The sequence below is a fragment of the Knufia obscura genome (assembly GCF_036327395.1).
Source record: "Knufia obscura strain CCFEE 5817 isolate CBS 148926 chromosome Unknown scaffold_5, whole genome shotgun sequence".
In the NCBI taxonomy this organism is placed as follows: domain Eukaryota; kingdom Fungi; phylum Ascomycota; class Eurotiomycetes; order Chaetothyriales; family Trichomeriaceae; genus Knufia; species Knufia obscura.
Genome location: NW_027042691.1, coordinates 1,607,610 through 1,635,402, shown reverse-complemented (window position 1 = coordinate 1,635,402; position 27,793 = coordinate 1,607,610). Strand labels below are relative to the sequence as shown.

At 51.3% G+C, this 27,793-nt stretch overlaps 11 protein-coding genes across 11 annotated transcripts; 6 read left to right on the top strand and 5 right to left on the bottom strand.

Annotated features, from left to right (window-relative positions):
- Nucleotides 1–112: 112 nt before the first annotated feature.
- On the top strand, nucleotides 113–1,617 carry PMZ80_005392 (uncharacterized protein; the record flags this gene model as incomplete). The annotated part of the gene is made up of 3 exons (XM_064873812.1): nucleotides 113–218; nucleotides 314–817; nucleotides 866–1,617. The coding sequence occupies 3 exons, from the start codon at nucleotides 113–115 to the stop codon at nucleotides 1,615–1,617; spliced, it is 1,362 nt and encodes a 453-aa protein (XP_064730916.1).
- A 227-nt stretch (nucleotides 1,618–1,844) lies between these two features.
- Nucleotides 1,845–3,072, bottom strand: PMZ80_005391 (uncharacterized protein; the record flags this gene model as incomplete). The annotated part of the gene is made up of 2 exons (XM_064873811.1): nucleotides 1,845–2,935; nucleotides 3,066–3,072. The coding sequence occupies 2 exons, from the start codon at nucleotides 3,070–3,072 to the stop codon at nucleotides 1,845–1,847; spliced, it is 1,098 nt and encodes a 365-aa protein (XP_064730915.1).
- A 5,131-nt stretch (nucleotides 3,073–8,203) lies between these two features.
- PMZ80_005390 (uncharacterized protein) lies at nucleotides 8,204–10,586 on the bottom strand (the record flags this gene model as incomplete). Its single annotated transcript, XM_064873810.1, has 3 exons — nucleotides 8,204–8,572; nucleotides 8,622–10,223; nucleotides 10,275–10,586. The coding sequence occupies 3 exons, from the start codon at nucleotides 10,584–10,586 to the stop codon at nucleotides 8,204–8,206; spliced, it is 2,283 nt and encodes a 760-aa protein (XP_064730914.1).
- Nucleotides 10,587–12,664: 2,078 nt separating this feature from the next.
- On the top strand, nucleotides 12,665–15,466 carry SPC98 (Microtubule-nucleating Tub4p (gamma-tubulin) complex component; the record flags this gene model as incomplete). Its single annotated transcript, XM_064873809.1, has 1 exon — nucleotides 12,665–15,466. One exon carries the CDS (start codon nucleotides 12,665–12,667, stop codon nucleotides 15,464–15,466), a length of 2,802 nt encoding a protein of 933 aa, XP_064730913.1.
- Nucleotides 15,467–16,503: 1,037 nt separating this feature from the next.
- Nucleotides 16,504–17,007, top strand: PMZ80_005388 (uncharacterized protein; the record flags this gene model as incomplete). The annotated part of the gene is made up of 1 exon (XM_064873808.1): nucleotides 16,504–17,007. The coding sequence occupies one exon, from the start codon at nucleotides 16,504–16,506 to the stop codon at nucleotides 17,005–17,007; it is 504 nt and encodes a 167-aa protein (XP_064730912.1).
- Nucleotides 17,008–17,842: 835 nt separating this feature from the next.
- PMZ80_005387 (uncharacterized protein) lies at nucleotides 17,843–18,588 on the top strand (the record flags this gene model as incomplete). The annotated part of the gene is made up of 2 exons (XM_064873807.1): nucleotides 17,843–18,249; nucleotides 18,336–18,588. The coding sequence occupies 2 exons, from the start codon at nucleotides 17,843–17,845 to the stop codon at nucleotides 18,586–18,588; spliced, it is 660 nt and encodes a 219-aa protein (XP_064730911.1).
- A 422-nt stretch (nucleotides 18,589–19,010) lies between these two features.
- On the bottom strand, nucleotides 19,011–19,613 carry PMZ80_005386 (uncharacterized protein; the record flags this gene model as incomplete). The annotated part of the gene is made up of 2 exons (XM_064873806.1): nucleotides 19,011–19,496; nucleotides 19,563–19,613. The coding sequence occupies 2 exons, from the start codon at nucleotides 19,611–19,613 to the stop codon at nucleotides 19,011–19,013; spliced, it is 537 nt and encodes a 178-aa protein (XP_064730910.1).
- Nucleotides 19,614–20,012: 399 nt separating this feature from the next.
- PMZ80_005385 (uncharacterized protein) lies at nucleotides 20,013–21,086 on the top strand (the record flags this gene model as incomplete). Its single annotated transcript, XM_064873805.1, has 1 exon — nucleotides 20,013–21,086. The coding sequence occupies one exon, from the start codon at nucleotides 20,013–20,015 to the stop codon at nucleotides 21,084–21,086; it is 1,074 nt and encodes a 357-aa protein (XP_064730909.1).
- An 85-nt stretch (nucleotides 21,087–21,171) lies between these two features.
- Nucleotides 21,172–22,789, bottom strand: PMZ80_005384 (uncharacterized protein; the record flags this gene model as incomplete). The annotated part of the gene is made up of 6 exons (XM_064873804.1): nucleotides 21,172–21,291; nucleotides 21,346–21,519; nucleotides 21,568–21,737; nucleotides 21,904–22,310; nucleotides 22,360–22,386; nucleotides 22,437–22,789. 6 exons carry the CDS (start codon nucleotides 22,787–22,789, stop codon nucleotides 21,172–21,174), a joined length of 1,251 nt encoding a protein of 416 aa, XP_064730908.1.
- Nucleotides 22,790–23,727: 938 nt separating this feature from the next.
- On the bottom strand, nucleotides 23,728–24,298 carry DTD1 (D-tyrosyl-tRNA(Tyr) deacylase; the record flags this gene model as incomplete). Its single annotated transcript, XM_064873803.1, has 2 exons — nucleotides 23,728–24,245; nucleotides 24,292–24,298. The coding sequence occupies 2 exons, from the start codon at nucleotides 24,296–24,298 to the stop codon at nucleotides 23,728–23,730; spliced, it is 525 nt and encodes a 174-aa protein (XP_064730907.1).
- A 262-nt stretch (nucleotides 24,299–24,560) lies between these two features.
- NOT5 (general negative regulator of transcription subunit 5) lies at nucleotides 24,561–26,425 on the top strand (the record flags this gene model as incomplete). The annotated part of the gene is made up of 2 exons (XM_064873802.1): nucleotides 24,561–24,815; nucleotides 24,866–26,425. 2 exons carry the CDS (start codon nucleotides 24,561–24,563, stop codon nucleotides 26,423–26,425), a joined length of 1,815 nt encoding a protein of 604 aa, XP_064730906.1.
- Nucleotides 26,426–27,793: the final 1,368 nt, after the last annotated feature.

The following is a 27,793-nucleotide window of genomic DNA, read 5'->3' as shown; positions in this document are numbered from 1 at the left end:
GCCTTCTCCGATATGTGTATTTCATCCTTGCTTCGCATAGCTGCTTCTTGTTGGTTATCCGATATCCCTTTGATCGTCAACTTGCTCACAGGCAGGACTACACAAGCCCGATATGGTTAAAGAGTTCGGTCACCGTTGCGACGAAGACTGTCGAGCATGTCTCAGGGCTGCGGCTCCGGACAGGGGAGAGTCACTGAACATTGTTCTGCGCTGGTATAGTAAGTCCTCGGCTTCACTCATTCCTTGATACGCCGGCTGGAGTTTACCTAGTGGCTCCGTGGGGTCGACTTCACTCAGTGCTGATTGTGTGTAGACAATGAGCAGCATCAGTTACTCCTACTTTTGAGTCAATATTTTGGCGCAGCACAACCGCAAAATCCGGGCGATGGACCTCTTGTTGGCATCTTAATCGATGTCAGCTGGCAGCCGACTCAGGGCTACTGGCCGATTGCGAGCTTCAATCAACATCATCAACCACAGACCAATGTTCGAATTTGGAAACTCCTCAGCATACAGGCCGACACGTTCCCAAAGCTGGCACATGCCTTGTACACTCACAGAAACCATGTGTCCAACATCCGTCTTGACTACAGGCACGCGAACCGAGGAACAGGAATGGCAACTGCACATGAGCTGGAAAGCCTTATGCGTCCTCTGATCGTATTTCTACGAGATATTCCCTCCGCTCAGGTTGATGGACCACATGAGGGCACAGCTCAAGCAATTCAGACGTGCTTCCAAGCGAAAATCCGCTTTCATTCGAACATCCAAACCGTACCAGCCATCTTGACCTGGTTTGACAGCATCCTTGATTTAGGTAAGTTCATTTTCCGCAGAATCTCATTGCTTGACTAACCGCTTCCAGTGATTGAGGCAAAAGTCCATAGCCCAGAGTATGGCCGTACAGTCTCGGTAACGGCAGCGCTTATCATGAATTCACCTGAGTTTGAAGGCATAATCCGAAACCATGATAACGCCCCAGTCAGGCGCAATCGGGTCTGGATACACATGTATCACGTCTCCATGATTGCCCTTGACTACCTCGCATGTAGCGGTACAGTGGGTACACTGGATAACCAGCAAAGTTTCGACAACGCAGCGGCGGCGTGGGAGACCATAGGTCGAGGCCCTTTCAAGTACGTTGGAATGGACATGGCGGATGCTCATGCACTTCGAGCCTGCATGCGATGGCGGCTGAATCAGGAGCACATGCGGGTCTTTGGCGCGGATCGAACGACACTCGTTGCAGACACGATCAGGGATATCTATCACGGTCGAAATACGAGACTCCGCCTCCATACAGCACAGTGCACGTCGCGACAGCAAGGGGATGGGTGTCCTCCAATATACCAAATGGCGGAAGACGACTTACGGCAGCGTCCAGGGGTACAAATCGACGCTTATGCGAACGAGAACGTTCTTTGCGAAGATGAGGCCGGGAACAAATGGGAGGGGTCGAACAATGTTCTCAATCGTTGGGGCGGAATGGATAGAGTCAAAAAGTTCCTCAAGAACGTGTCGAAAAACGGGCACAGCACAGATTCCATGAATCGGCTACATGTCCAATCAAATTGGATGGTACAGGGTCTGGAAAATGAGAAGCAGTTGAGCCAATAGACCTAGAAAGAGATGTCTTTGAAGAAGACAGTTAGTATTGGTGGTATATTTTATCGTGCGGTTCAAGCTGCCCGATTGGCAGTTCTGCGCGCCAAGAATGTTAGGCAATGGACAAGTCACGACTTTTTGAACACTTCAGGCTTTCTTGACATTGCAAATCCTGTTCTGAAACGGTGATCACGATCCCAATGTGTGCATCTTCATTACCTACAGATCGCCACACGATATCAGACCTCTTCTTTCGGCTTGGTACTACTTATCCTATCCACTTCACTCATACCCACTCCTGCCTCCACCCCTTTCTCATCCAACACCCGCACAACCGGCACCTCCTTCTCCGCCCTCCCCTCCCTCCCCGCCCTCCTCTCCGCCGCCCTCCTCTTCCTCTCCTGCCCCTCCTCAATCTCCCTCATCTCCCTAATCAACGCACTCTTCTGCCTAATCCTCCCCCCATACCTATAAAACACAAACGGAATCGGAACAATCACCACCTCCAACAACCCCAACAACGTCCCCGCCCAATTCGCGCCCAACTTATCATACAACGCATGACCCGCCAACGGCAACGCACCCCCCAGCACACTCCTCACAACCGCATTCCCCGCCATCGCACTCGCCGCATAAATCCCAAAACTATGCACCAAATAATTACTCGCATAGATGAACACCGCGCCATTCCCCGCCCCAAACGGTATCCCCGCCGCAATGGATATCGCAGGGTGAATACTAGCCGGCAGACAACTCCACGCAAACCACAGCTCAGCAACGGGTATACACACAGCCCCAATACACACCACGCTCATCATACTCTCTGGCGGAACCTCCCCGTTTTTATCCGGTTTATGCGCATCAATCATCCGCTTGATCGGGCTCGCGCAGCAAATAACAACCATATTCCCCACCCCAATCCCCACAAACGCAAGACTACTCTGACTGATACTCCACCCCCGTTCCTGCGTGTACACAATCGGATACGCCACGAAACACAAATACAATATCCCGTATATCACCCCGATATACGCATTCCAGAAGATACAGATTGGTTCGCGGACGGCCATGATGAACGGACGACTGAGGTTAACACGCATGAGCTCGGGGAAGGAGACGCGGACGTCGTAGCGGGACCAGTACCTCGTGTCGTCTTGTTGTTTGCGGATCCGAGCGGCTTTGCGCTGGAGGAGGGCGGGGGCGTAGGTTTCGCGGATGGAGAGGAGGAGGGTGAAGGCAAGGCCGCCCCAGATTAGGATTAGCCAGGTGGCCCAGCGCCAACTGACGTATTGGGTCATGTAGCCGCCTATTATGGGGCCGAAGACGGGACCTGTGGGGTGGTTAGCGGGGTTCTGGTTTCAGCGGAGGTGGAGGCAGAGCATTGTGAGAGTTGGGAGTCGCTGCTGATATTTGTGGAGTATTACACCTGGTGTATCAGTTAAAATGAGGACAGTACTCACCATTCATCGGCCCAATACTCCAAATACTGAACACTAAAGCCCGGCGTTCATCACTGACAATATCGCCGATGGTTCCCGGTGCATTGGTGATTGTTGCACTTCCCGCAATGGCCGCAAACAACCGTACCACGATGATAGTGGTCATGTTCTTTGCTAAAGCACATGGAATGACAAGGATGCAGAAGAAGAACAATGCAATCGTGTAAACTGGTTTGCGGCCGTAAGTTTCGCTAATTGGAGCTAAAACGAGCGAGCCGATTGCCAAGCCGAGGAGATAGGTCGTCACGCCGAGGGTCGGGATGGTAGTCGATGATATGCCGAAATCACGCGCCATCGGTTCGAGCGTGGCGGTGTAGGACGTGCTATAGACAACCACGACTAGAGTGCTGAATGCGATGGCGAAGACAACGATGCCTTTGTACCATGCTGGCCAATTGCGGGGATCCTCTTGGGATCCGGGTTCGAAGTCGACTTCGAAGGACGGGTCGGACGTGTATGTTGTGCCGTGGGTTGTATAGCGGGAGATTTCGCGCGAGAGGCTCGGTCGTGCTGATGCTTTGGTGGTTTGAGGTGTGAGTGGTGCAGTGATTGGGTCGGCGGCGAAGATCTCGTGGGATACTGACGTCGTAGGCGATGAAGTGTTCGAGGTTGGGGGTGACTCTGGTTCCGGTTCATTCGCTGTTCGACGGGCGGAGACATGAGAGTATGTTCGTTCCGCGGCTGGGAAGTTATCTCTTGTTGCAAGGCCGTCCATGGCTGTGGTTCTGCTGTTGCGGTACCTCTGGATGTTGTGCCATGTACCAGGTGGGCAGCGACCCAAGAAGAAGTAAGAATGTCCTCCACGCCACTTTCAAGACTAGAAGGCACGGTAACGGCAAAGCACAGCGCTGGACAGGCACGTTTGAGGACTGGTAAGCAAGAAGGACTGTGAAGTCCGTGAAAGCAAAGAGACTCATCTCATTCTCACCTGCAGGAATGCTAAGCTTTGAGCAACATGCATATTGAGCATGTCGGTGTAGTTATCATCAAGGTCAACCGGATAGGAGTGCCGTGCTAGCCAGTAGGAACATGCCCTGATAAGATCTTTTCTGAAGGTGCATACTTAGCTAGGACGAGATTGCGGAATGGGTGCGTGATTGGAGAGTTCAGGCAGAAACAAAGTGGGACAAAACATGGAGATGTTGGAGAAGTTAGCGCATCCCGTTAATGCCAATTTGTGACAATGACCATGACCGCGACCACGAGCCTAACCTTCACAAAATAACCATGTATTGATTGTTCTGACTTCTACATTCGTTGCTACACCTAAACTACTAATCGTAGTACTTTTGGCTACCTAACTACAGTAAGATCACGAAGCTGATAGCTAGTTAAGTTGTAGTGGTTGCTCTGATAGATGTTACTACTTAGGTTAGTAAGTATAACCGGAGAATTCAATTCCGATCAGCTCGCAGGCTTCATCAGTACTAAAAGCTATAACCTACTATAAGTCAGGTAATCTTACTGCATGTATACCTGTACGTTAAGTAATCGAGACCGTAGTCATCAGTAGGCAAACAATTGCGCTTGATCGATTTTGCAGGCTGTTAGAAATGCTACTGAGTAAGGTCATAGCAATGGTCGCGGTCATTGTCACAAATTGGCACTAACGGGACGCCGTAAGAAGTGCGCATTTCACTTGGCTGGGAAAATGCATTCAATATCAGAATCCCATCCGATGCCAGTAAAGTCTCATGCTGCAACACGTGTGACACTACAAGTCTCTGCTGTCATATATGCAGCAGTCCTACTCAAAAGTCATCATAGTAGCGAAATGCCATACGATGACCAGAACGAGAAGTCGCAAGGATGTGGCCCGGATTCAAGGGCACCCAGAGATGCTGCCTGAGCCGGTGTTCGAGCCGAGGCTCGAGACGGGACGGCCTGAATGCTTAGTACTACCCGGCGGAAAAGCAACATGGCCGCCGTGACAGCCCACATTCTTGCTCGAAGCGGCCATTCGGCTATTCCGGCGGGTAGTACATAGGGTAGCACACCCCGACAACTCGAGAGAGCACCTCTTCATGTACCCTCAGGAAATCTAGCCACGTTTAGGTCAGAAGCGCTAAACTTGAGCTCCCGCGGTGTGAGTAGACTTGTGTGCAGAAGCCTGATTCTGACTAAGTATAAATGAGCTCAACTGTCATGTCAAATGTGACAGCAGCACTCCACGACTTTGGAGAATCGCCAGGGGCCTGTGTAAGGTAGTGTTCGTTCCCCCATAAAACCATAACAATGCCCTTTCCGAAACAACAGACGTCGGCCACTGATGGATCACACTGATGTGCCGTGCTGGCCACCAAGTTTGGAGGCCTCAGTGCTGTCAATACGACGTAGGAGTGAGCAGACAATTGCAGCGTTGACTGAGTTGTGATGGTACTGGTGGTCAGTGCTGAGTCGTGGAGACAGTAGGTTGAGGTATGTGCCGCCATGGCATGTTCGATCTGAGCATTGTCGACGCTCCCATTAGGGTTTGGCTGCTTGTGAGCCGAGCTGCTAACACTGCATGTCTGCTGACACTGTGTGGCCGCGAGAGGAGAAGCACGCTTCATAGCTTCGTCCAGAGGAGGTTTTTCCGCATCAAGATTAGTCTCAGCTGAGTTTGGAGCCTTGCCGTCCTTGATATTGAGCTCTGTAATCTGCTAATCGCGTGTAGAACTTTGCAGACTAATTATTCCAATTTCTAGCTAAACATCTGTGTTGGGCAGTATTGAAGCTCTGTTCATTCGAGACTACCTTGAGCACCGAGCAATTTCGATAGCGGCAAGCTGCTCTTAGACCACGTCAGCCGAAGTTGTCAGGGTGTGGACCCTCGGATGGAACGAACAGTTTCTTAGAAGACGCATTTTGTATCCGCAAGGTGTGAACAGCGCATAACCTACATGCTTGAGTCGCGATCTTGGTGAGCTGCCTGAATTGAGGAGCAGTCGTGATTTTCGGAATATGGCACTCACGAGCCCTCAGGCTCCAATTGCGTCGAAATGTGAAAGACCAACTCTGGACCCTCACAACCAAGTCTGCGAGCAAGGGTGATACCACCCAGCAAGACTCATGGTCGTCGTACAGAATTGTGCAGTCTGCTCGAGGCATCACAACACACTGATCAAATGTTCTGGCACCTGCACGGTAGTGGTCAGTGCGAACAGTAACGATGCACCATGCCGCGTCATCAGAAACCGTGACTGCCGAAACATCCGAGTTGAGTGATCGTGAGAGAGATTGGGTTGTTCGATGCAGTCTATGCTAAGTTGCGCCGGGGAGAGCCGACCCCGGAGGTGAGATGTTCATCTAGAAGAAGGTAGTGTTGATGACAGCGTCTGAGGTTGGCCTGAAATACTTTGACGGAACGGCTGGGATCCATCAAATGAGCTAGCTGATGGCAGAGTCGACCGCAATAATGGCTTCGAGATGCGCAATGGATTGGTTGTGCCTAAGCACCGCATGCTAGCAAGCTTCCGTGGCATATCCGGAGACGAAGTCCAGACGCATGAGGACAATCGTTGACTTTAAGGTCGTTGTAAGCCTCGCCGCAAGTCATGTCCCCACTCTGCTGGGGTGCTGCAGTTTCCTTGTTGTTGTTACTGGTGGCTTGAGGAATATTGGCACCGACAGCTTCGACCACTGTCGAAGGATGTATGGTACAACCAATCAAGCTAGTCGGGAAGCGGTAGATCGCAGAGCGTCCAAACGAGTACCTCTGCGCAAGAACATCACCTTTCAGAAAGGGCATGTTGAAGGCTAAAAGGACTCCAGCATGCGACGATTCTGTCACAAGCCACCCACTGGCAAGAAGCATCATCAGATCCCATAGAGCATCAACGTCCCTCCGCCCTGACAGCCATACTACTTGGCTCAAGCTTGATTCTACTGTCCGGCTCAAGCACGACTCTAACAGGCTGATCGGTCACTTCGACCGTCTCAGCCGGGCTCTCCTCCTGCCGATTCGCCTCCTGTACCTTGCCCGCTCTTTTCTCCCTTCGCTTCTTCTGATCCCACGCAAAATAGAGTGCACAGGCGACAGCTCCCATGGAAAGTAGCATTACAAATTCGTGAACATCCTTCTTAGTGATTTTCGTCTTGTCGAGGTTCTAAGATGTATGCTGCAATGTCTCTCTGGCCGTAGGAAGTTCTGGCTTCTCGCCTCTAACCGCCATATCCCTAAATTCCTTCAACGTAGGAGGGTTTTCAATGAGCGAACGTTTGCTAGCGGAAATGCCCTTTTTCCTGCTTGAAGGCGGAGCCTTGCTCCCTGGCAACCAGGTCCGAGGTTCCAACCAACGCTTACCAGGAGGAGATGTGCGAAACCACAATAGATGCTCGACTTTGCTTTTGACCATGCGCGGTTTGATTCTTGGGATTGGGATGGCTTGACGACTGGAGGAGTTGCGGAACGAGCGTAGGCTGGGTCGCCGTAAACGCGTCGGACATGAAGATGTCGTGAGAGGTGGTGCTCGAGGACGACCAATTCTCATCGTGGATATGCCTCGGTGTGCCGTGGTGAGATGCGTCGATCGTAGCAGATGAGTCCACACATTGTGCTTGCTATGGCAGCATCTTGCCGATTGGGACAGTACTCGTGATAGTGGCTGGCTAAAACCTGATATGGCACCGCGATGCGCAAAAAATCTGCTGTAAGCGTTCATCATACTTCTTTCCCAACCGATACATCCTCGCAAACACCTCTCAATAGATGGCTTTGCAGCTCAATTCAGTTGGATTGATGTATTTTGATGTGGAAACGAGAAAAGCAACGACCGCCATGAGCGCGTTTAAGGATTGTACAAAAGTACCAAGAACTAATTCGGCCTAGCGCGGAAGTCTCCGCGCTTGTTTTCTCAAGTCGGGGCAGTTCCGTCTGACGAGCAAGATAGCTGGCCTCTCGGGTAAAGCAAGAGAGCGGTGAGTAGCAAGAAAGTGGACGGTGATAAGACATGGATGTGGTGCTCCTATGTCTATGTACTACAATTAATTCATAGAGCTCTCCACGAAGTCCAATATTTGGGGAAGAAAGCGTCCATGCAGACCCTAATTTATGCCACAACCATGTCGACAATCACAGGACCCCTTTCAGTCCCGCGACCCGTGACCACGTCCTACTCCTACAGCGCCAGATAACCCTCGTGCTTATTGACGAACCTCTCCTGATGCTCCTTCAGACTAGCCCACTGCACAAGTTCCTCTTCTTCGATCTCTTCTTGGGTCTTACCTGCATAAGCACCAATACCTGCGAGATGTCCTTGTCCTTGTGGCATTTGCTGTCCATATTGCTCGTGTGAAGTCTGATGAGGTGAGAGTCCGGGATCCCCACCACGCATGAGTGAGCTGCCGATGCGCTCGAGTTTGGCTAGAATGTCAATGAATCCACGAAGGTATTCCTGGACCTCATCGTTATCGAGCGTAGGCATGCGAGACATCAGAGAGCGATCTTGGGAGAGGAGTGTAGATGCGACTTGGCGGATCTTGTGGCACTGGAAGGAAGATTAGCATGATATGACAGACAGATCTGGAAGCACTTACAAAGGAATGCCCGTTCGGCTCCATGTTTATTTGACTGACTGATCTGAGCAGACGCGCCATATCTCGAACAATGTCCTCACGTTCGATAGCCATCTGCTGTTCGCCTTCGTCCACACCAAGTGACTCGGATGGTGTATGTGCTGATCGTGATGGTTGAAAGCGGCTTTCTAGGCCGCTAGCCAGGAACGCCACGGCAGGCGAAGACTGTGGCTGCTGCTGCTTACTGTCGGCAACAGTCTGTTGTGAGGCTTTTTCGTGCTCTCGAATCTCGTAAAGATTCCAGTAACGTTCGACAAGATAGCTACGGGTTGCAAGCTGTGTGCCGTAGATATTTACTTTCTGCATCTCGAACTGAACCAGTTTTCTTGGATGGGGCGACGGTCGCCCTAGGTCGTCTATTGGGGGCAGACCGGCAGGTGCATCATGGCGGCCATGGAAGGCATGAGAGTATTGGCTCATATCATTCTGTCGTGATGGCCACTCACCCAGTTCTTGTCTCTGTTGCAGTTTCAGCTCAGGTGGTGCGTCCTTTGTGATAGCCTTGACATCTCGGATGGCATTGCAAATTGAAAAGCGCTGCCGATCCCAGTCAAAAAGCACGTCTGTACCAAAAGCCATCTCCAGAGCCGTCATGGCATGGAAAGCTCGATATATTCTGATGTTGTAATTGAAGCCAACGATTTCAGACAGCTCATTTTGTGGCTGGGCAAGAATTTGGTCGAACATGATGTATCTGTCGTCAACTTCGACTGGCATAGGCGGAAGAGCATCAGAGTGAGCGTGTGGCATGAGGATGTCGGAATCTGAATTGCCCAGTTGACGTACGGTCAATGTACCGACGAAACAAAGCCAAAAGAGACGGCGACCGATTTGTTGATCAATCAGATTAATACTGGAATCATAGGCTTCTTCGACTTTGTGATAGTTCAGAGTCCTCAAAATTGTGATACACTCGCTGCAGTAAAGGCGCCAACGACGGAGGTCGAACATGTATGCGAAGGAGATGGCTGCCATGTAGCTGCTACAAGCATCGTACAGATTTAGGTCGTCTCTATCGATGAAGCCTTTCCCTCTAGCTTCGGTGAAGACAGAATGACACCTGCTGATGAGAGCGCTGGCATGTGGAAATTGAGCCCTTGCCTCTGGAGATTGGAAGACCTGCTTGACTCTTCTTGGGAAGGATGTAACCAATGCTTCGATCATGCCGGCGAGTAAAGCCAGGAAACTCCGATCTCTAACGTCTTCTCTTCTCCTCAGCTGTTCTCTGAAAGTGGGCTCATGCGGGATAGGAATCAGAGGGTGAATGTATGCGAAATAGTCGTCGATCAGGATGTGAAGAGTGCCGATGTCGCAAATCATCTCAGCCGAGAGCTGCTGTGGCATAGGAGCTGAGAGGGCGGCCAGACCATAAGCAGCATCTCTTGTTGGTGAAGCGGCCATTTGAGATGCAGACATGGGATTGTACGAGCCATCGTCCAGTCGTTGTCGTTTGATGGCTTCCGCATGTCTATTGGGGGGTCCTCGTCGCCGACTGGGGCGGTTGAAAGTGCAGGGAATATCAAGGGCAGTGCAAGACTTGCATGGTGGTCCGCTTTCGTCGCACTGTAGATGTTGTTAGTGTCCTGCAGCTCTAATAGACTCGACGAAGCGCACCTTCACTTTTCGAACACTGCAGCTGTCGCATGCCTTGCGCAGACGTGGTTTCACCTCTCCACTGCCTTTAGACTTGGTCGCAGAAGGTGGTCCCGCGGCGGCTGCTGATTCTGGTCCTGGTAATGATTCATTTGGCTGTTCAGCATAGACTGGCAGTTGCTGCTGCTGTTGGGGTTGGTTTGCAGGTGGTGGTGGGATTGCTGCTGGGAGGGACTGCGACGCGTCCTCATATCGATAGCCGGCATCGCTATAGTCGGCCGGCGGAAGAGGGTACACTGACTGGCCTCCAGGTGTCGTTGAGTGGTCTGCCATCGTTTCGACCTCGAGCTCGATTACCGTAGTTGAGGCGTTACCTCGGCGAATTGTTTGAAGGACTCGGAAGAGAGGTCCTGGAGTAGGTCGCGCTAGTGGTTCAGTAGCTTCAACACACAGATTACACTTTCTAACTAGGTGAAATGTCTTCAAGCCAGGAAGGTAAATAGTGATACAATGGAAAATACGCGATGGCATAGTTTCACGCTGTTCCTGACGGACGAGCGGAGTGCCAATGCAGCAAAAAGATGGAATTGCACTCTATGAACGGTCGTCCGTCACAATAAACTCAATTCAAAGACATACTTCGAACTCTTGATCAACCGCACAGCATGGCGAAGTGCGATGACTGCCCTACTACGCAGGATGCTCAGCGTTACGGCTAATAATGTCCTCACGAACCATGTGCCATCACCTTAGTGACCACAATAACCACGTTCGTCACGTTGCATTACTACGTTGCCAAGCTACGCTGCTCAGTACCTAGTGTTCTCCACTGCCAACAAGGTGAAGCTTTCCCAAGGTTAAGGCCAAACGTCCATGTCATCCCGTAGCACGTTTTGAGCCGAGTCGCTTCCTCCATGAGCACTCAAACAGTGCCACCGACGCCAGGCCGCCTGTTCCCAGTCTGCTGTGCCGCCAGCATCCCTCCTGAAACCATCAATCGGTTCATCGTTGTCAATCAAAACCACTATGGTACAGACGAGAGCTTCTTCGTCTTCGTAGACGACACGACCAGACGCTACGAGGTTGAGACAAATCTAGGAGACCGTCCTGAATCAACTTCCGCAGAGTCGCCGTTCGTTGGCAAAACTCTTCTTGAGTGCTATCTTCTCCTACGTGAGTTGAGCGTGAATGGCTCCGACATGTAAGTCTTCACACAGATGGGCTGAAGACACTACAGCTGACAAAATTGCCTGTCGTTGCTAGTGACCACCATCACTTCGTCGTTATGGATGACAGGACACTTGTAGACGGGACTGTACTGCTCGTTGAGGGGCCATGGGGAGCAGGCGAAGAGGAAGGAGAGACGATGGACGTGCGTGTAGAGGCTAAGATCGCCCAGGAGCGGCTTCTCCTCTACAATATAGGTGAACCTGAAATTGATGAGGATCAAGCAGTTGCTCGGAAAGCGGCCGATGGAGTTTTGCGACTGGAAGCTCTGCGTACTCACATTCCATGGTGACCAGTTGCAAAAATTGCACACCATGCAGACACTGGCAAAGAGACTTGCCGCGGAACTTATTTCGTTCGAGGAAATGACGAGCAGACTAACCAACCACCGACCAGCCTGATACCTGCCTTGCTGCTTTTCCTCCGAAAGACTTGCATGTCTTAGTTCTTCGGGTAGAGTCACGGCTACTGAAGAGCAGGGTAATTTGCACACGACGACAGTTCACAGCGCTTGACATAGAATGCCGGGGCCTCGAAGAGATCTCTGGCCTTGACAATGTCCTTCGGCCAAGCTTGACTTCGGAAGTGATGAACGCACCGAGAAGTGTCAAAGTGGTCTGGCTGAAAAACACCGTTCTTTACCTTGTGAAGCTTCACGAACTGATGATTCATTATGAAATATAAGCGTTATTCTCATTTGTAGGCGTCGTAGTCAGGAAGTAGATATGTTGGTCCAAATATTTGCGAACCCTCCACAATCTGCAACTTTCATTGCAGCAGGAGTACTCGAGGTAAGCTGGACTATTTGTCTTCAATCTGTCCATTCGATTTCCCCTCCGGCAATCATGGTGTTATGAAGGATAGAGTGAATACGAAGGAGTGTTTCAGTTTGTTGAAGAAGAGAAAGAAGAGAGATCATGGGCAGCTAGTAGAAGAATGTTTTGTGTTTGCGCGGGGCCCACTCTATGTTGATGCCTCGCCATATCGATTGATGCCTTGCTATACCAGCCCACTTTCTGACGCGTTATCCTTGCGTTCTACGCGCTGGAATTGTTTACTCTGGATGACACCAGAACATATCAATTGTGGAATCGGCAGCAGACCTTCATGCACGTCAATCTGACTGGACGGTAGTCAATATATGCAATGCGAAGACGTCGAAGAACATTCCCATCTCCATCGCAATGGGCGATGAACAGCGGATGAGCCGTATCGATAGCACCCTCTCGAAATTGTTTGACGAACTCCTCCCTGTTGACCCTGCCACGATCAATGACCAAAACACTCTACGCTGGCTAGATGGTCTAATACACAATGCCACCGAGACAGTCCATGCCGGTCAAGACGATGTGCCGCCTGATGTCAATTCTGCCCAAGATTTGATTAAGCGCAAACTGCTCAGAGAAAATGCATCACCAGAGAAGGCCGCCAGGTTCAGCAACCTCTACTCGAGGTTGTTGTCTATGTCGGTGCTTAGCCAGAAATGGCGCATTCTTTATCTGCTATACTCCCTGTCCGAGGACCAAACGCCCCGCAATGGCCTTCGAAGCCCTATCGCAGATCTCGACCAGCAGAAATTCCTGAAAGAGAAGGTCCAGCAGCGCTACCATGAGCGGACAGATAGTGATCAGAGCGACAGATTCTCAAGAAGGGGATCTGTCGAGCCCAAAGCATTTCTCGAATCACCCAGGCGACTGCCACCGAAGCCTCCAAGCAGAGGTCAAGAACAAGCCCGACCGGAAAGAGAAAAGCCAGCAGAACGACCGAGACAGTCTTCTGAGCCGGCACCAGATATAGCCCATGCACCGTCAGAGCTAGACTTGCTGAGAGATCTACCATTCAACATGCAGGGCCTGTCTTCGGAAAGCTATCAATTTGTCTCTGCAAACACAGTCAAACTCCCTCCGAATCTACCTATCCCGATACTATCTCTGCTGAACACTCTTGCAGAACCTTGCCTTCTGTACAAAACACTCTCCAACTTTGTCAATTCTCAAGACGGAGGTCTGGTTAACCAGAGTCTACGTGCTGCGATTAGTGGGGAGCTGCGATCGTACCTTGGACTGGTTGCTACACTGGAGGGAGAAATTAGAAGGGCATTAACAGCCATAGAGAAGGGCGAGGACAATAAGAAGGGTGTTCGAGCTGCAGGAGTTACACTGAAAAGATGTGTCATCTGGACAAGAGATGCTACCATGGGCCTACGGTTGATGGCGCTGATAGTTGATGACTCACAGCAGAAACGAGGAGGTCAAATCATCACCCTCATACACAGTCTGCTGTCATCACATGGAGACCCATTCGTGGCTGGCTTTGCCGAAAGACTACTGGTACACGTTGCCCGACCCTTCTACGACATGCTCCGACACTGGATCTACGACGGTGAACTGGTTGACGCCTACCACGAATTCTTCGTAGTCGAGAACGACCCCAGCCTAAAATCAGATCTCGACCCACGCCGAGTCGCCATGTCAGTCTGGGAAGACAAATACAAACTCGAAACAAACATGGTCCCCTCAATCATTTCCCCCGAATTCGCCCAGAAGATCTTCCTGATCGGCAAATCCCTCAACTTCATCCGCCACAACTGCGGCGACAGTGACTGGGTAATCCAATACTCTCAAGAAAACTCCGAATCGCTCGACTACGCAAACACCTCCCACGCCTCCCTCTCCGCCAGCATCTCCACAGCCTACACCCACACCATGTCCCGCCTAACCCACCTCATGTCCCACAAGTTCCTCCTACACACCCACCTCACTGCCCTAAAGAAATACCTCCTCGTCTCCCAAGGCGACTTCATCGACCTCCTCGTCGAATCCCTCGCGCCCAACCTCGACCGCCCCGCCCACTCCCAATACCGCCACAACCTCACCTCCCAACTCGAGCACGCCATCCGCCACAGCAACGCCCAATACGACTCGCCCGAAGTCCTCCGCCGCCTCGACGCCCGCATGACAGAACTAAACCGCAACGACACAGGCTGGGACTGCTTCACCCTCGAATACAAAGTCTCGCACCCCTGCGACGTAGTAATAACCCAATGGGCAAACACGCAGTACCTCCGCATCTTCAACGTCATGCTCCGCGTCAAACGCGTCGAGTACAGCCTGAACGCCACCTACCGCAAATGCATGACCGGCGCCCGCGGCGTATTGTCCTCCCCCGCCGTATCCGACAAGCTCAGCAAAGAGTGGAAATCCGCACGCTGTCTGATTGCCGAGATGGTCCACTTTGTAAACCAGCTGCAGTATTATATCCTCTTCGAAGTCATCGAGGCATCCTGGGAGACTCTGCAGAAAACAATCAACAGGCCTGACGCAACGCTAGATGACCTGATAGAAGCACATACGCGCTACATCAACACGATCGTGCAAAAAGGTCTCCTTGCATCCAGCGCGAACCGCGAAGATGGCTTTTTAGTTCAACTCCACAAGATGCTAAAATGCATGCTCAGCTACCGCGAGGTCGTCGAGAGTTTGTACAGTTTCAGCGTGGCGGAATACACCAAGCGCCAGCAACTCACATCGCGGATCGAGAAGCGCACTGCGGCCGGGAAATGGGGGATTACTGAGAAAGACTTCCGATCTGATTCGAGAGCTAGTACACCTGCGACGGGTCACAGGACAGACCGGTGGTCTGCGATGTCAGATGACAACAACGAGTCACCGCAGCTTCTCCCCTCAAGTAGTGGCGACGACGCAACACTTATCACCAACCTGCGGAAGCGTATGTCTGATCTAGGCAATGAATTCCACACCGGCATCAATGGGTTCCTGTATGACCTTGCGCATCAATCTGATGTGGATCTAAGGTTCTTGGGGGTGGTGATGAATTTTAATGAGAGTTATAAGCCGACAAATCCGCGGCGGCAGCGGCGGAGGGAACGGGGTGGGGGTGGGAGGAGTGCTGATTCTGGCGCGGCGGGTAATGCGGGTAATGCGACGGGGTTGGGGAGGGGTGACAATAGTTCGAGGGTTGAGTGAGTGAGCGGGAGTGGATGGACTGGAGTTAGCAGGAATTATCGAACGGAGAGAATGGGTCAGCTGCAGCCGCTACGCGCACTGATGGGTTCCATTGGTGTCCTGGTTGTCCAACACGGTGCGTAGAGCATACGAAGCAAGCCCTCGTGTCTGGATTGGAGCGTAGAAACGACTGAATCACTGTCGAATGGATTTTGTTTGCCCTACTCTGAGTAACACGTTATCGCCTCGTTGTAGTAACGAGACGTCGGTGCTCGTCTAATGCACGAGCATTCTGTACCCCATCCAACAAAGTCCAGAGCAATGACGGAGGTGATGCAGCGTCCGCTTGGTGTGGGACAAGTCGCCTGACTAGGGTGGAATAGTGGGCGGGACAGAACGTCTGCTTGGCAACCACGCTCCGTGGGATTCGTGCCTGACATGGTGTGGGATTTGCTCCGGCTTTGGCTTTCCGAAGCAGGGATCTGACTTGACATGCAGTATGACGTGCGCTGATAATCAACCGTCCACAAATGAGAGTTGTTCATTTGTTAGAGCTCATGTTGCAAACAACTTCGCTGTGCTTCGTTGGCTTCACCGCGAAGTAATGGCTTACGGTATTTTTCTGAAAGGACACTAGTAGATGCAGCGGGTTATCATGGGATAGGCTGAGGACGTGTTATCTGGTGGTGGACGCCCAACCGTGCACCTTTGCGAGAACGGCGCCCACATACCGATTCCACCAATCCTGCTGACTGCGGCAGTACTTCCCCGCAAGACGGTATGCTAGTCAGTAGTGCTTCCAGTGGGATAACGCTGGACCTGAGCAAGACGTCACTGGGACAAGGGTTGCACTGGAGTTTATGGCAGCGCGTTTGCACACTGGCGGTGGACCTCGTGACGATGTGCAGAGCTGACCTCCTGCCTTACAAAAGCAGGAAATTTATCCTTCTTGACATTTACTGTCGTTGATACTGCCTACTGACGACTCTCGCAACCAAGATCTATTCCCAATTAATATCTGTCGCCGACAAACATCTCTGCTACTCACCACCTGCACCATGTCGTCCACAAACTCCAGTGCCAACAGCATAAGCGACCAGGCAAGTCAGGCCTCAGAAAATGAGCCATTGATCTCCGGTCTGCACCATGTCAATATCCAGGTGCCACCACAAACCCTTCATATCGCCTCGCAATTCTATGCTGGCACCCTCGGTCTGACACAAACTCCTGCGCCGGATTCCATGAAAGCTCACCTCGCATGGTTCGATATGGGTAGTAGTGGTCAGCAAATACATATCACATCACAATTCCACCTTGATCAAGCTCAAATGAAAGCTCAGTCAGAATCGCCAAGACATCTATGCTTCAAGATACTATCCGAAGACAAACTCGACCAACTTCAGGAGCGGATATGGCAGCTGTACAAGACTGGTGGGGAGAGTGCCCCTGTGCATTGTGACGATCCAGCACAGACTGCTTCTGGTCGAATTGGTCCGAAAGGCTTCCCGAAGAGGTTCTTTGCACGGGACTACGCTGGTAATAGGCTAGAGTTTTCTCTGTGACAGCCCGGTTGTGTTTGTTGTTCGGTAACCGAGGAGAATCGATGGCGTTTCAGCAAGGCGTTCCCCAGATGGCATTCCGAGCGTTCAAGAACAGTCAAGGGGTCGGGGTGAGATATCAACGAGTACACGGTTTTCAGATGACACCGCATGTACGATATAGATGTCCATTGTCTAGCGAGAGGTGTCCACGAAAAGTGGTGCGAGAGGGCGTTTGGTGCGCATATTCAGTCCACACTTATCAGACCAACAAGGCTTTGCAATGCATAAAATTGTTGTTCTTCCTTCCAAGCCATCTCGCCAGCCTTGTGAAGTTCTTGTCGACCATGTCGCTGACGAAGCCAATAATGTCAACCAGGTCGTGGATGGCAGTCACTCCAAGTCAGTGGCGAGCTTGAATTGCGGTGGTACCTGCTCATGTTGTTGTGAGATTCAAGGTCAGTACCTGCCGCTCGAGGCACCCTTCCAATATCGAACTTGCCATTTGATTCTTCGAGCGCTTTGTCCGGCAGTTGCCACCCACATCGATTCTTCTACTTCTCTGTCTTCAATGCTGAGCTTGTGGCCGTCCACTCTTTACAACATTGGAATTGCTTAATACTCTTCCATCGCCATTCGTTAATCACAACATCCTTCATCATAGTTTGCTCTACCCGTGGTCTGGTACCCTATGCTAGGTTTCTACATCCCACCTTCTCATAAATCACGTTCACCAGAAGAACCACATAGACCATTCTCATCATATCTATCGTCAAAGAATTCTCGAGCATCACGACCTTCGAGACAGCCAACACCAGTATCATCGTTGAGCAATCCGAAGCCAACAGAATCACACACGATGGCTTCACCAGACAATCAATTGACCAATCCAACAAAGCTTACTCCTGATAACCCTGAGAATCAACCAGCAACGCAGCCACCTGAGCAGTCCACGTTTCCTAGACCTGAAGGTGCTCCCAATGAACAAGCAGAAAACCCTCCTCTGCCTCATGAGAGGAGACTGACCGAGAGTGGCCGGCTAGCAGTTGACAAGAAGATTGAAGCCAAAAAGGCCAAAGCCGAGTCCAAATACCATGCCAAGAAGGAACGCATCGAGATGACATATGCTGGTAGCATGGAACACCCAAAAGCCCTCAAAAAACAACAAAAGCTTGATGGGAAACACAACGCCAAACTCTTGAAACTCGAAAAGAAACATGAGAAGGAGATGGCAGTCAAGATAGACAAAATCGAGCATCCGGAAAAGTATGCATCCTACCCTGGAGGCGCCGTTGTCGGATTCGGTGGTGGTGCTGCATGCAGTGGAGGAGGAGCTTGCTAACTGGGTGTAGTGGTTGGGATGATGTGGCGTTGAGTGATAAAGAGCCGCCAAAGGACAAGAATTCCAAATCGAAACGGCACAGCGTCAAAAGCGTCCACCAGGCACCGACCTCGACCGCTGGGGGCTACAGCAGGAGCAGTGATACTTCTTCGTTCAGTCCAGCATTCTTTGGCGGTGCTATGGTGGCTTGCAATCCAGTCATGTTCAGTGGTGGTGCCCGTTCAGGTGGAGGTGGGTTTTGTGGAACAGGTGGTAGTTGTTGATCGCTGCACCTAAGATATACGTTCAAGTTCTAGGAGATTGTAGTGTTCAGAGGATCCTAAATTTGGTCGTCGATACCTATTGCTTGGTTGGTCAATGCGTTGGGGCAGAATCGGTCATTGTTATTGCGGTAGTTGTGCGTTATCATCAAGTATCCGAGAATGATCATGAAGTGTGCTCAGTGAGTGCACATGGATGTGCTGTGCCTTTTCAAACGGGTAGGCATCGATCAGCAAGTTTTGCACGTTGTTTTAGTGCTAGCCGCCGCCGATGAATGATGACTTTGTAGTTGTGACTGCTCTTCATCCCTCATATCGACAGATCATAAGGGCAAGAAGCAAACGATTGACAAACGATCCTCCCAACCTCATGCGATATCATGATGAAATATCTTGCAGGATCTTACCCGGCAGAACCATTCAAGCTAAGAACCCCGATGACCCTCAATAAACTCCTCCAACGCCTCAATCACAACCTGATGATCCTCATGCTGCTTCAACCCACTCACAACAATAACACCCACCACACCCTCGACACCCTCAACCCGAACCGGCACACCACCCCCATGAATCGCGTACTGACCCGCCCGATCGCCCAACATATACTTCCTCTGAAACTCGTCCTCGCGGCCACCCATCTTATGATGCATGTACCAGCTACTCACGCCCCATCGCTTGACGGTTGCCCGCTTACGGGATACCCAGGTGTCGTTGTCGAGGTTTACGCCGGGGCTGGTCGTGCAGTGGAAGAGGAGGGTGTCGGAGTTTGCGGCGGTGATATTGATGACTGTTGCACTGCCTGGGAAGAGCGTACGGATGCGTGCGCGCAGAGATGTGCCTATTGTCCAGGCGTCATCGGAGGTGAAGTGGGGGAGGGTTATGGTGGTTAATTGCGCGGTAATGGCGGCTAGCTAGAGGTATTAGTGTAAGTATGGATGTACCGGGGGTTGGTGGTGCAATTGCGGATCGAGGCATACATCGGTGGGTGCTTCACGGAGCGGTTTTGTAGATGGGGAGGAAGATGACATGCTGTCGTTGGCCGATACAGTGCAAGCTCCGGAGATTCAGTTTGTCAAGGTGTTTTCAAGCAAGAGTGCTCGGGGCGTTGACTGTTACAAAGCAGCTCCTATTGGTCTCGAGTTTACGACGCTGAGAATGCGTAGCACGATGCTGAGACGCACAACATTGAAGCGTCTGGGCAGGCATCAAGGAAGATGAGCTCAAGGAAACGAACTCTCCTCTAAGTTCCGCCCCCACAATACTCTCCGTCATCATGACTCCGGGATACGATACGCGTATACGAACGCGTGCACTTTACGCCCTTCAACGCGTCGCTGCAAGTCGGGTCATCGCAACACTAACATAATACCGTCCTTGCAACCTTTCCAACACGAACAGCATGTAACACATATTCACGTTCCGCAAACATGACCACTCCCAAGCCAGCAACAAACCACTTAGTTGACCCCGACCTCACCAACCTCCGCCAAACCTGGACAAGCCTCTACAAAACCACCCTCCCCCATCTCGCCCGCACCAAATCCCCCACCCAACCAGTCTGGCCAGTAACTCTAGACCACTGCTTCGCGCGCATAATCCTCGATAACACCGTCGGTGGTGGGACACAACAGTGGGATAAAGTCATTGCGAAGCCCGCGGTGCGGAATATGAGTGCGATGCAGTTGCGGGATGCGATTGAGATGGGTGAGAGGATTAAGGCTGGAGATGTGGATTTGGTGGAGTTGGATCGGGTGAGTTTGGAAGTGAGAGGGAAGAATGAAGGAAAATACGGTGACAAGAAAAGGAAGCGCAATGATGGAGATGAGGTTGAGGAGGGGGAGGAGAACGCATTGAAAAAGAAGCGCGCAGACGAGCAAAGCAGAGCAGTATCGAAGGCTACAGCTAAAAAGATGAAGAAGGACGACAAGCAGCAGTCGACGCTCGTATTTACGTCAATGGATGGAAAGGATTGGGATCAGTTACCCTCACCAGCTACTTCTGCTTCTGCCGACCAGGAACACGATGATAAGCAGCAAGACGACCGGTCACACCTGGAGAAGAAACTGGATGTCACGTCGGACCTCTCAAGAGAGCAAATCGTGGACACGCTGCGCAAGATCCAGACCCATCAAACCTTGACACCCTTTCGCAGACGCCTGTACATCTCCCTTCTCTCTGTCCCAAAAGGGTCATACACGACCTACGCTGCCCTAGCCACCCATCTTGGCTCGGCAGCCCGAGCAGTGGGCAATGGAATGCGGAATAACCCCTTTGCACCAGATGTACCGTGTCATAGAGTGCTTGCGAGTGATGGGACGCTAGGCGGATTTGGTGGGGAATGGGGGAGGGATGGAAAGTATACGGGGAAGCAGGAGAGTAAGGTTAAATTACTGGGTACAGAGGGTGTAAAGTTTGACTCGAAGGGAAAGGTAAAGGGCCCGGTCTGGAAGGGATTTTGGGATTTGGAAGACTTGGAGAGGGAGTACGGGGAGATTCTATGAGACATTGGAGGCTGAAGAGAACCCCTATGTGCATAGGATGATTCGGTGAGTATAGAATAGTGGCATCATTGAATAAAACGTTGCCTCACTTCTTGTAAGCCATAGGACACGAGCCCAAGTCCAGCTTCTTGATCTCTGCGCCAGGCATGATGTCGAAATTGAAGATGTCGACCGGGAGGCCGATAGTGGTGCATGCGTTCGGGATCTGGTCGAGTCAGTCAGCTTACTCTCTTTTACCCTTCAACTGGTATGGACTCACATCAACAATTCCCGCAATGTGTCCCTGGATGGGCGCACAACTGAGTAACAGGTAGATCTGGTAGTCCGAGTACCCATATCGCTTGAGGTACTCAATGACCCGCAGACACGTCTGACGGTATGCAACAGTCGCATCGTTGTAGTATTGCTTGCCGTGTTCGTCTACTGAGAAGCCCTGCACATCGTTAGACACCACCCTTCCTGACACGGAAAGCTAACTCACCTCGAAGTAAAGGTATCGTCCCGGTCCGAATTGCGTCTCCACAGGCCCGGGTATGTACATAGGTGATTTCCCATTCACCATTCCCAACTCTTTTTGCCCACCCTTCATGACCTTAAAATTGATTGTTATCTCTCCTGCGATCTCGATCGCACCACAAAACGAAATTTCGCCTATGACGCCATCAGTATACTGGTGAAGACAACCACGCTGTTTAGATGTCATGCATGGTGCACGCTTCGGCAACCAAGTCAGAGCCCATAAGGCCATGCATCTGATGTCGATGCTGCGCCTAGTGCTTATTGCGCGATCGAAGGACAGGGCTTATAGGACACTCACCGTCTCCTTGGCTGAAATGTAGGTCGCCGACGCTGAACTTGGCTCCTTTGACGTGGACGGGTAGGTAGACCTTGCTTCCTCTGCTGAGGTTCTTGATATCACAGTTCCCGCCATGTTCAGGACGACCAGGAACAGTACGTGCTCCTTCTCTACCGACTTTCTCCTTGATCTCATCTGAGCCACTGCCAGCGTGGACGGACTCGGGCAAGGGTGCGAGAGCGACATTTCGCGACTTGGAGAGTTCGTGGGTATCGATGAGTTCTTGTTCGCGACGGTTCCATTCCGCAAGGATCTCCGGTGAAGGTGCGCAGCCGAGGATACCAGGATGAATCAGGCCAGCGAATTTGACGCCGGGGATGTGTCGGGAGGTGCAGTGGATACCTTCGAAATCCCAGATTGCTTTAGCTCTGCATACGAGGTCAGTGAGGATGCAGAGAAATGAAAGGAGAACCTTACGCCTCAGGATAGATCTCGTCTAAAAACCTGAGAGTTAAATCAGTGACAGCGCCAGAAAAGGAACAAAACGCTCTCACCCGCCTCCATTTTCCTTGGAGAAGATTCCTGTGAAACCCCATGGATGGTCTTGGAAGGGCTGAACATCCATAATCTCGACTAGCAGGACATCACCTGGCTCTGCACCCTCGATTTCAAATGGGCCGGAGAGGTAGTGGATTCGGGATAGGTCAATGTCCCGGACATCATCGGCGCTGTCATCGTTCTTGATCTGACCACCAGTCCAGTCAACGCATTCGATCTTGACAGTCTCACCATCTTTGATTGTGCCGCAGAAGGGGACATCAGGATGCCACCTGTTGTGTAGCTGTGGCTGTTCACTGGCTGGCTTGTCCAGATCGACCTCGAGAGCTGTTCTAATCTTGCCCGGCATATTGATAACCTCCTTTAGCTGACACGGTAGACAATAGGACACAGGTCGATGATGCCTCTGAAGGTGAAGAAGCTGCTAACATTATGCCTCATGTATTTCTGTTTATCTGTTTACATCCTCGTGTACTTGCGGGGATCAGTTGGTGTCAACCCCTCATTCGGGCGAATGCTGAAGCTTGTATCAAGATAGGCACATGTTCGGTACCCATAGTTCGTGCCAGATGCTGATCATGACATGCATGAGCTCTTCGGAATCTTCTACCGATAAGCAATTAAAGAGTCCTTATCTGTTGGAGTTCTCTTCAACACTAGTCCTGATGTGGAAGCTCTAAATGAACTCCGTGGATTGACTGCTCAGTTGATTTCTGAATCTCATGGTATTGCTGTTGGCGAACGGAGCGGTGGAGGACGAGATAAGCTCCTGCTCTTCGACCGTATACACATCGACCATACGTTATAGTTGAGTGCTTACCGATGACTTTGGGAGGCATGAAAGAAGTTGCGCTCGGCTGCCCGGAAGTATACCCAAGCTTGTGCTAGATCACTCAGCGTATAATGCCACTGACAGAGGTCCTTGACGTGCTCACGCAACAATAGCTGGCTGGATTAGTACTCGGCTTCCCGTTGATGCGCAAGTTCGAGAGTACAGGCGCGAACACCTTACATAGAAGTCTGGACACCGTCGCATGATGAGCTTAGGTGCCGGATCTCGAGCAAGCAATTCCCGTAGAGCTTTCTGTGGTTGGAAGTAGACACAAGATAGCAACGGGGCAGTGACCGAGGCAGCAGTCGTGCGCTGTTGATGCCGGTACCGTCTTTGGGAGCTGAGGAAAGCGAACATTAGAAGAAATGGTATGATCATATGTTGATCAATGGTTGGACACGTTCAGGAGCGTCACGACGGAGATAACTTACTGCCACTAAGCATGCTTCCAACCCTCAAGTCTCTGTAGGATGCCCGGCACTCGTAGTTGAGCTCGATGTAGGAGTGTTGACCCCTGACGTCTTCTTGGGATCCTCACTGTCCATTTGCAAAGTGACAGGACCGTCATTGACGAGTGCGACCTCCATCATGGCCTGAAAGACGCCATCCTTGACTCTTGTCGGCTCGTAGGAGTTCTTGATAGTCGAGACGAAATGGTCATAGAGTTCTTTGGCCATCTCAGGCTTCGCAGCGCCATGGAAATCAGGTTTATTGCCCTTCCGAGTAGATGCATAGAGGGTAAATTGTGAAACACAAAGCACTTCACCCTGAATGTCCTGAACATTCTGTTTCCACTGACCACCTGACTCATCAGGCCATAGTTTCATCTTCAAGACTTTGCTCGCCATAGATTCGACGGTCTTCCGCGTATCATTCGGACCAATGGCGGCCAGGACCAGTATGCCTTTCCCTATCGATGAGACCACGTTCGCATCGACAGTCACGGATGCGCTGAGGCATCTTTGCAGCACCGCTGAGCAAGATCAGCTTCGAAATATCGCCGTGACTGTTGTGCATACCTTTCATGCCTGGATCTTATCGATGATGGCTGTAGCTATTCCAGTGCTCTGTGAAATTTGAGGTGAGTTCCTCGATGAGGCAGGAGCGGCTGAGAAATTCTCGGGGTTATGTTTATCCGAGCTCCGGTCGACTCCATGTGATGGATGGGATGGTACAGGCGGCTGAAGGAACAAACATAACTCACATCTGACCTTCTCCAAACCGAATAATATCCGCTGCGCACGCTCTCTATACACCCTCCTCACATCGCACGTATGCGACCGACATCATGGCAAGTCGAAAGTTACAGCAGGAGATCGACAAGACATTCAAGAAGGTGGACGAGGGTATAGAGGAGTTCAACTCGATATACGAGAAGATATATTCATCCCAGAATGCGGCGCAGAAGGACAAACTCGAAGAACACCTCAAGCGCGAGATCAAGAAGTTACAGAAACACCGAGATCAGATTAAGTCATGGGCGGCAGGGAACGACATCAAGGACAAGTCCGGCCTGTTCGAACAGCGGAAGCGCATAGAGAAAGTCGGTAGCCTTGTTTGGGTGTTCTCCTGATCGAGACTAACAGTGTGCAGTGTATGGAGTCGTTCAAAGCTGTCGAGAAGGAAATGAAGACGAAAGCATTCTCGAAAGAAGGCCTGTCGCAGAACATCAAGCAGGATCCTAAGGAGAAAGAACGCGACGAGTTATGCGACTATCTGACCGAGAAAGTCGACGAGATCAACCAGTTCCTGACCGAAGAACTCGAGGCAGAGGCAGCTACATTGCAGGCTGGCATGAAGAAGAAGCAGAAAGACAACCAGAAAGCCGAGAGATTAGCAGAGATCGAAACAATCTCAGAGCGCTACAGATGGCACGAGTCAAGATTGCAGTTACTACTGCGCTCCTTACAGAATGGAAACGTCGACAACCAGCAAGTGTTGGATATCAAGGGCGACATCGACGAGGTGGTGAAAGATGGCAAAGACGCCGACTTTGATGGAGATGCGTACGAGGGGATCTACGATGACTGCAACCTGGACAACGAAGAGGCTCAGTTCGGCTTGCCTGGCGAGATGGACCGCATATCTTCTCAAGATGCACAGTCATTAGCAGAAGATCCTCCGGAGCCAGAGCCACCCATAGCTACAGCTCCGCCGCCAAAGAAGAAACCAGATCCCCCAACTGCCACCCGACGGCCATCGACACAGCTGAAATCTCCTCTACCTTCGTTAGCAACATTGAACTCGATGCCTCCACCTCCGCCCTTGCCGAAAGACACAAACATGAAGCCAGCACCTATACCAGCAACAGCAACTCTGAAATACGCCTCCGCTGCTGCAGCTGCGGCAGCAAGCGACAAGAATGGTGTGGGAATTGCTCCGTTACCTCCGCCACCAGGTGTAGCACAGGCCTCTCCTGCTCCGACGGGAGCTTCCTTGGCCACATCTCCAGGCTCAGTGAACGCTCATTCAGCAGACAAAGCGCCTTCACCCGCTCCGGCGCCCGCCGATGAGCCTCCGTCGTCTGAGCAGGGTCGACCAAAATCTCCATCACTCAGCTCGTCCAGTGCACCTGCTGCAAGCCAGCCGAGCAGTGTACCGGTCACTCCGGCTATGGATAAGACTGAGCCAATTGCAGAGCCCATGATAGCAGACGAGATGCACACAACGAATGGCGAGGCACAAGAAGAAGTTGAGTCGATATATCACTTGCCACCGGGCTTACAAGATCTGCTCGACTCGTTTGAAACAACAAAGACTCGTGCGACGCAACAACCCGCTCAGCTGCAAAGAATATTACAAGCAGCACATGAATCGTGTCCGGAACCTGGCGATCTAGACCGTCCACAGCATTACAGACCCTCGTACAAGTATGCTACGCCAGCGCATTACCCGCAGGATATCCTGCCCATATTCGATGATCCAGCACTCTACGAAAACCAACGTATGGAAACTGATACCCTCTTCTACATCTTCTATTACAAGCAGGACACATATCAGCAGTATCTTGCAGCCAAAGCGCTGAAGAACCAGAGTTGGCGGTTCCACAAACAATATCAAACATGGTTTCAGAGACACGAGGAGCCAAAACAGATAACGGAGGAGTACGAGCAAGGCACCTATCGCTTCTTCGACTATGAGAGCACATGGTAAGTTGGAATTCGCTCTACCACTCTATTTCAGACACATGCTAACCAATACGTGCAGGATGAATCGGAGAAAAGCCGACTTCAAGTTCGTCTACAAATTTTTGGAAGACGACCTGTAAGATAGGCCCATACGCGGCATTTCGCTTCTTGGGGAAGCAAGGCTGTGCATGTTCTAACACAATCAATCTGTGCGAGCAACCAGAAGCTCAAACCACCCATCTCTTAAAACACGACAATCAGCGCACGATTCGCAGTCGGCACGTTGTGACACTTGAGCAGCATCGACGCTCAGTCACATGAGTGCTTATACTGGTGGTTTGATCAATTGTGCCTTCAAAAGCTCGCTAACTGCCTTGCATTTCATTTCGTACCAATCACGTTTCACCAACTTAGGGCTATGGCTTCCTTGCACAAGGCAAAGCCGCTAAGATCGTTAGCGTGCTGGACCTTTCGGGCAGCGCCTTCTGTTTGTTCCTTCTTCCACCATCTACCTCGAAGCACTACTTCGACTGCTGCCTGTTGATTTTTTGAAGCCATCACATCGTCTGATATTGGCACTGCCACATCATACAGCTGTTTCAGGCATTCTGTTCTCTAATCGTTACAGCACTGATTTGCCTTGAACATTTAGCTTCCCAGTGAATCGAGCCACGTCCTCTCTTTCGGCTCCTTCAATTGGTCGCATCTCTATTGTCTCAACAGGACTGGTATACTCGCTGCTGCGGTCACGACCGGCTCATTGTTTGCCTATAGGTGTGCTGTCGCGTTTTCGGCTGCGGTAAAGGTACTTTCTGTCACCTCCTCACGGCAAGTACGTGCCGGCATGACCACGGTAACATTCCAGGCTACAAGATCCTCAACTGCTATTCATGCGATCTCGCAGCGCAAGGACGCTTTTACGTCGCATCTTTGCACCTGCCTTTCAGGCGAAGCTCGCACCTTCGGAGTCTGCCACTTACAGTATATTCTTACATCGATCCGCTTGAGGGGACTTTCGCCTGCCAAGGTGAAAGTATAGACGGTGGTTTTCGACCCCAATTACTGGCAAGCGGTCGCCTTCGAACATTGCGATCGTGGCGCGAAGAAACGGTAGGACAGCTATCTTTGTCTCCGACCAGAGAATTCCATACTTCGGAGCACATGCTCTCGGTTCTCATTGCTGGCGAGGCTTACATTCATAGTGAGGACACTCGGTGCGACAGGCCGGATCCAACGTCCAGTGCAAGAATGTCTTACCAGTGATTGGCCGCCCTGTTATGGAAAGTATACTAGGTAAGCCTTGCCTTTACCGTCTAGGGATATCTGGGTGGTCTTTGGCAGCGAAGAGAGCCAAATTCCGCGCCATGCAAACAAGGTATCCGGCCTGCCTATA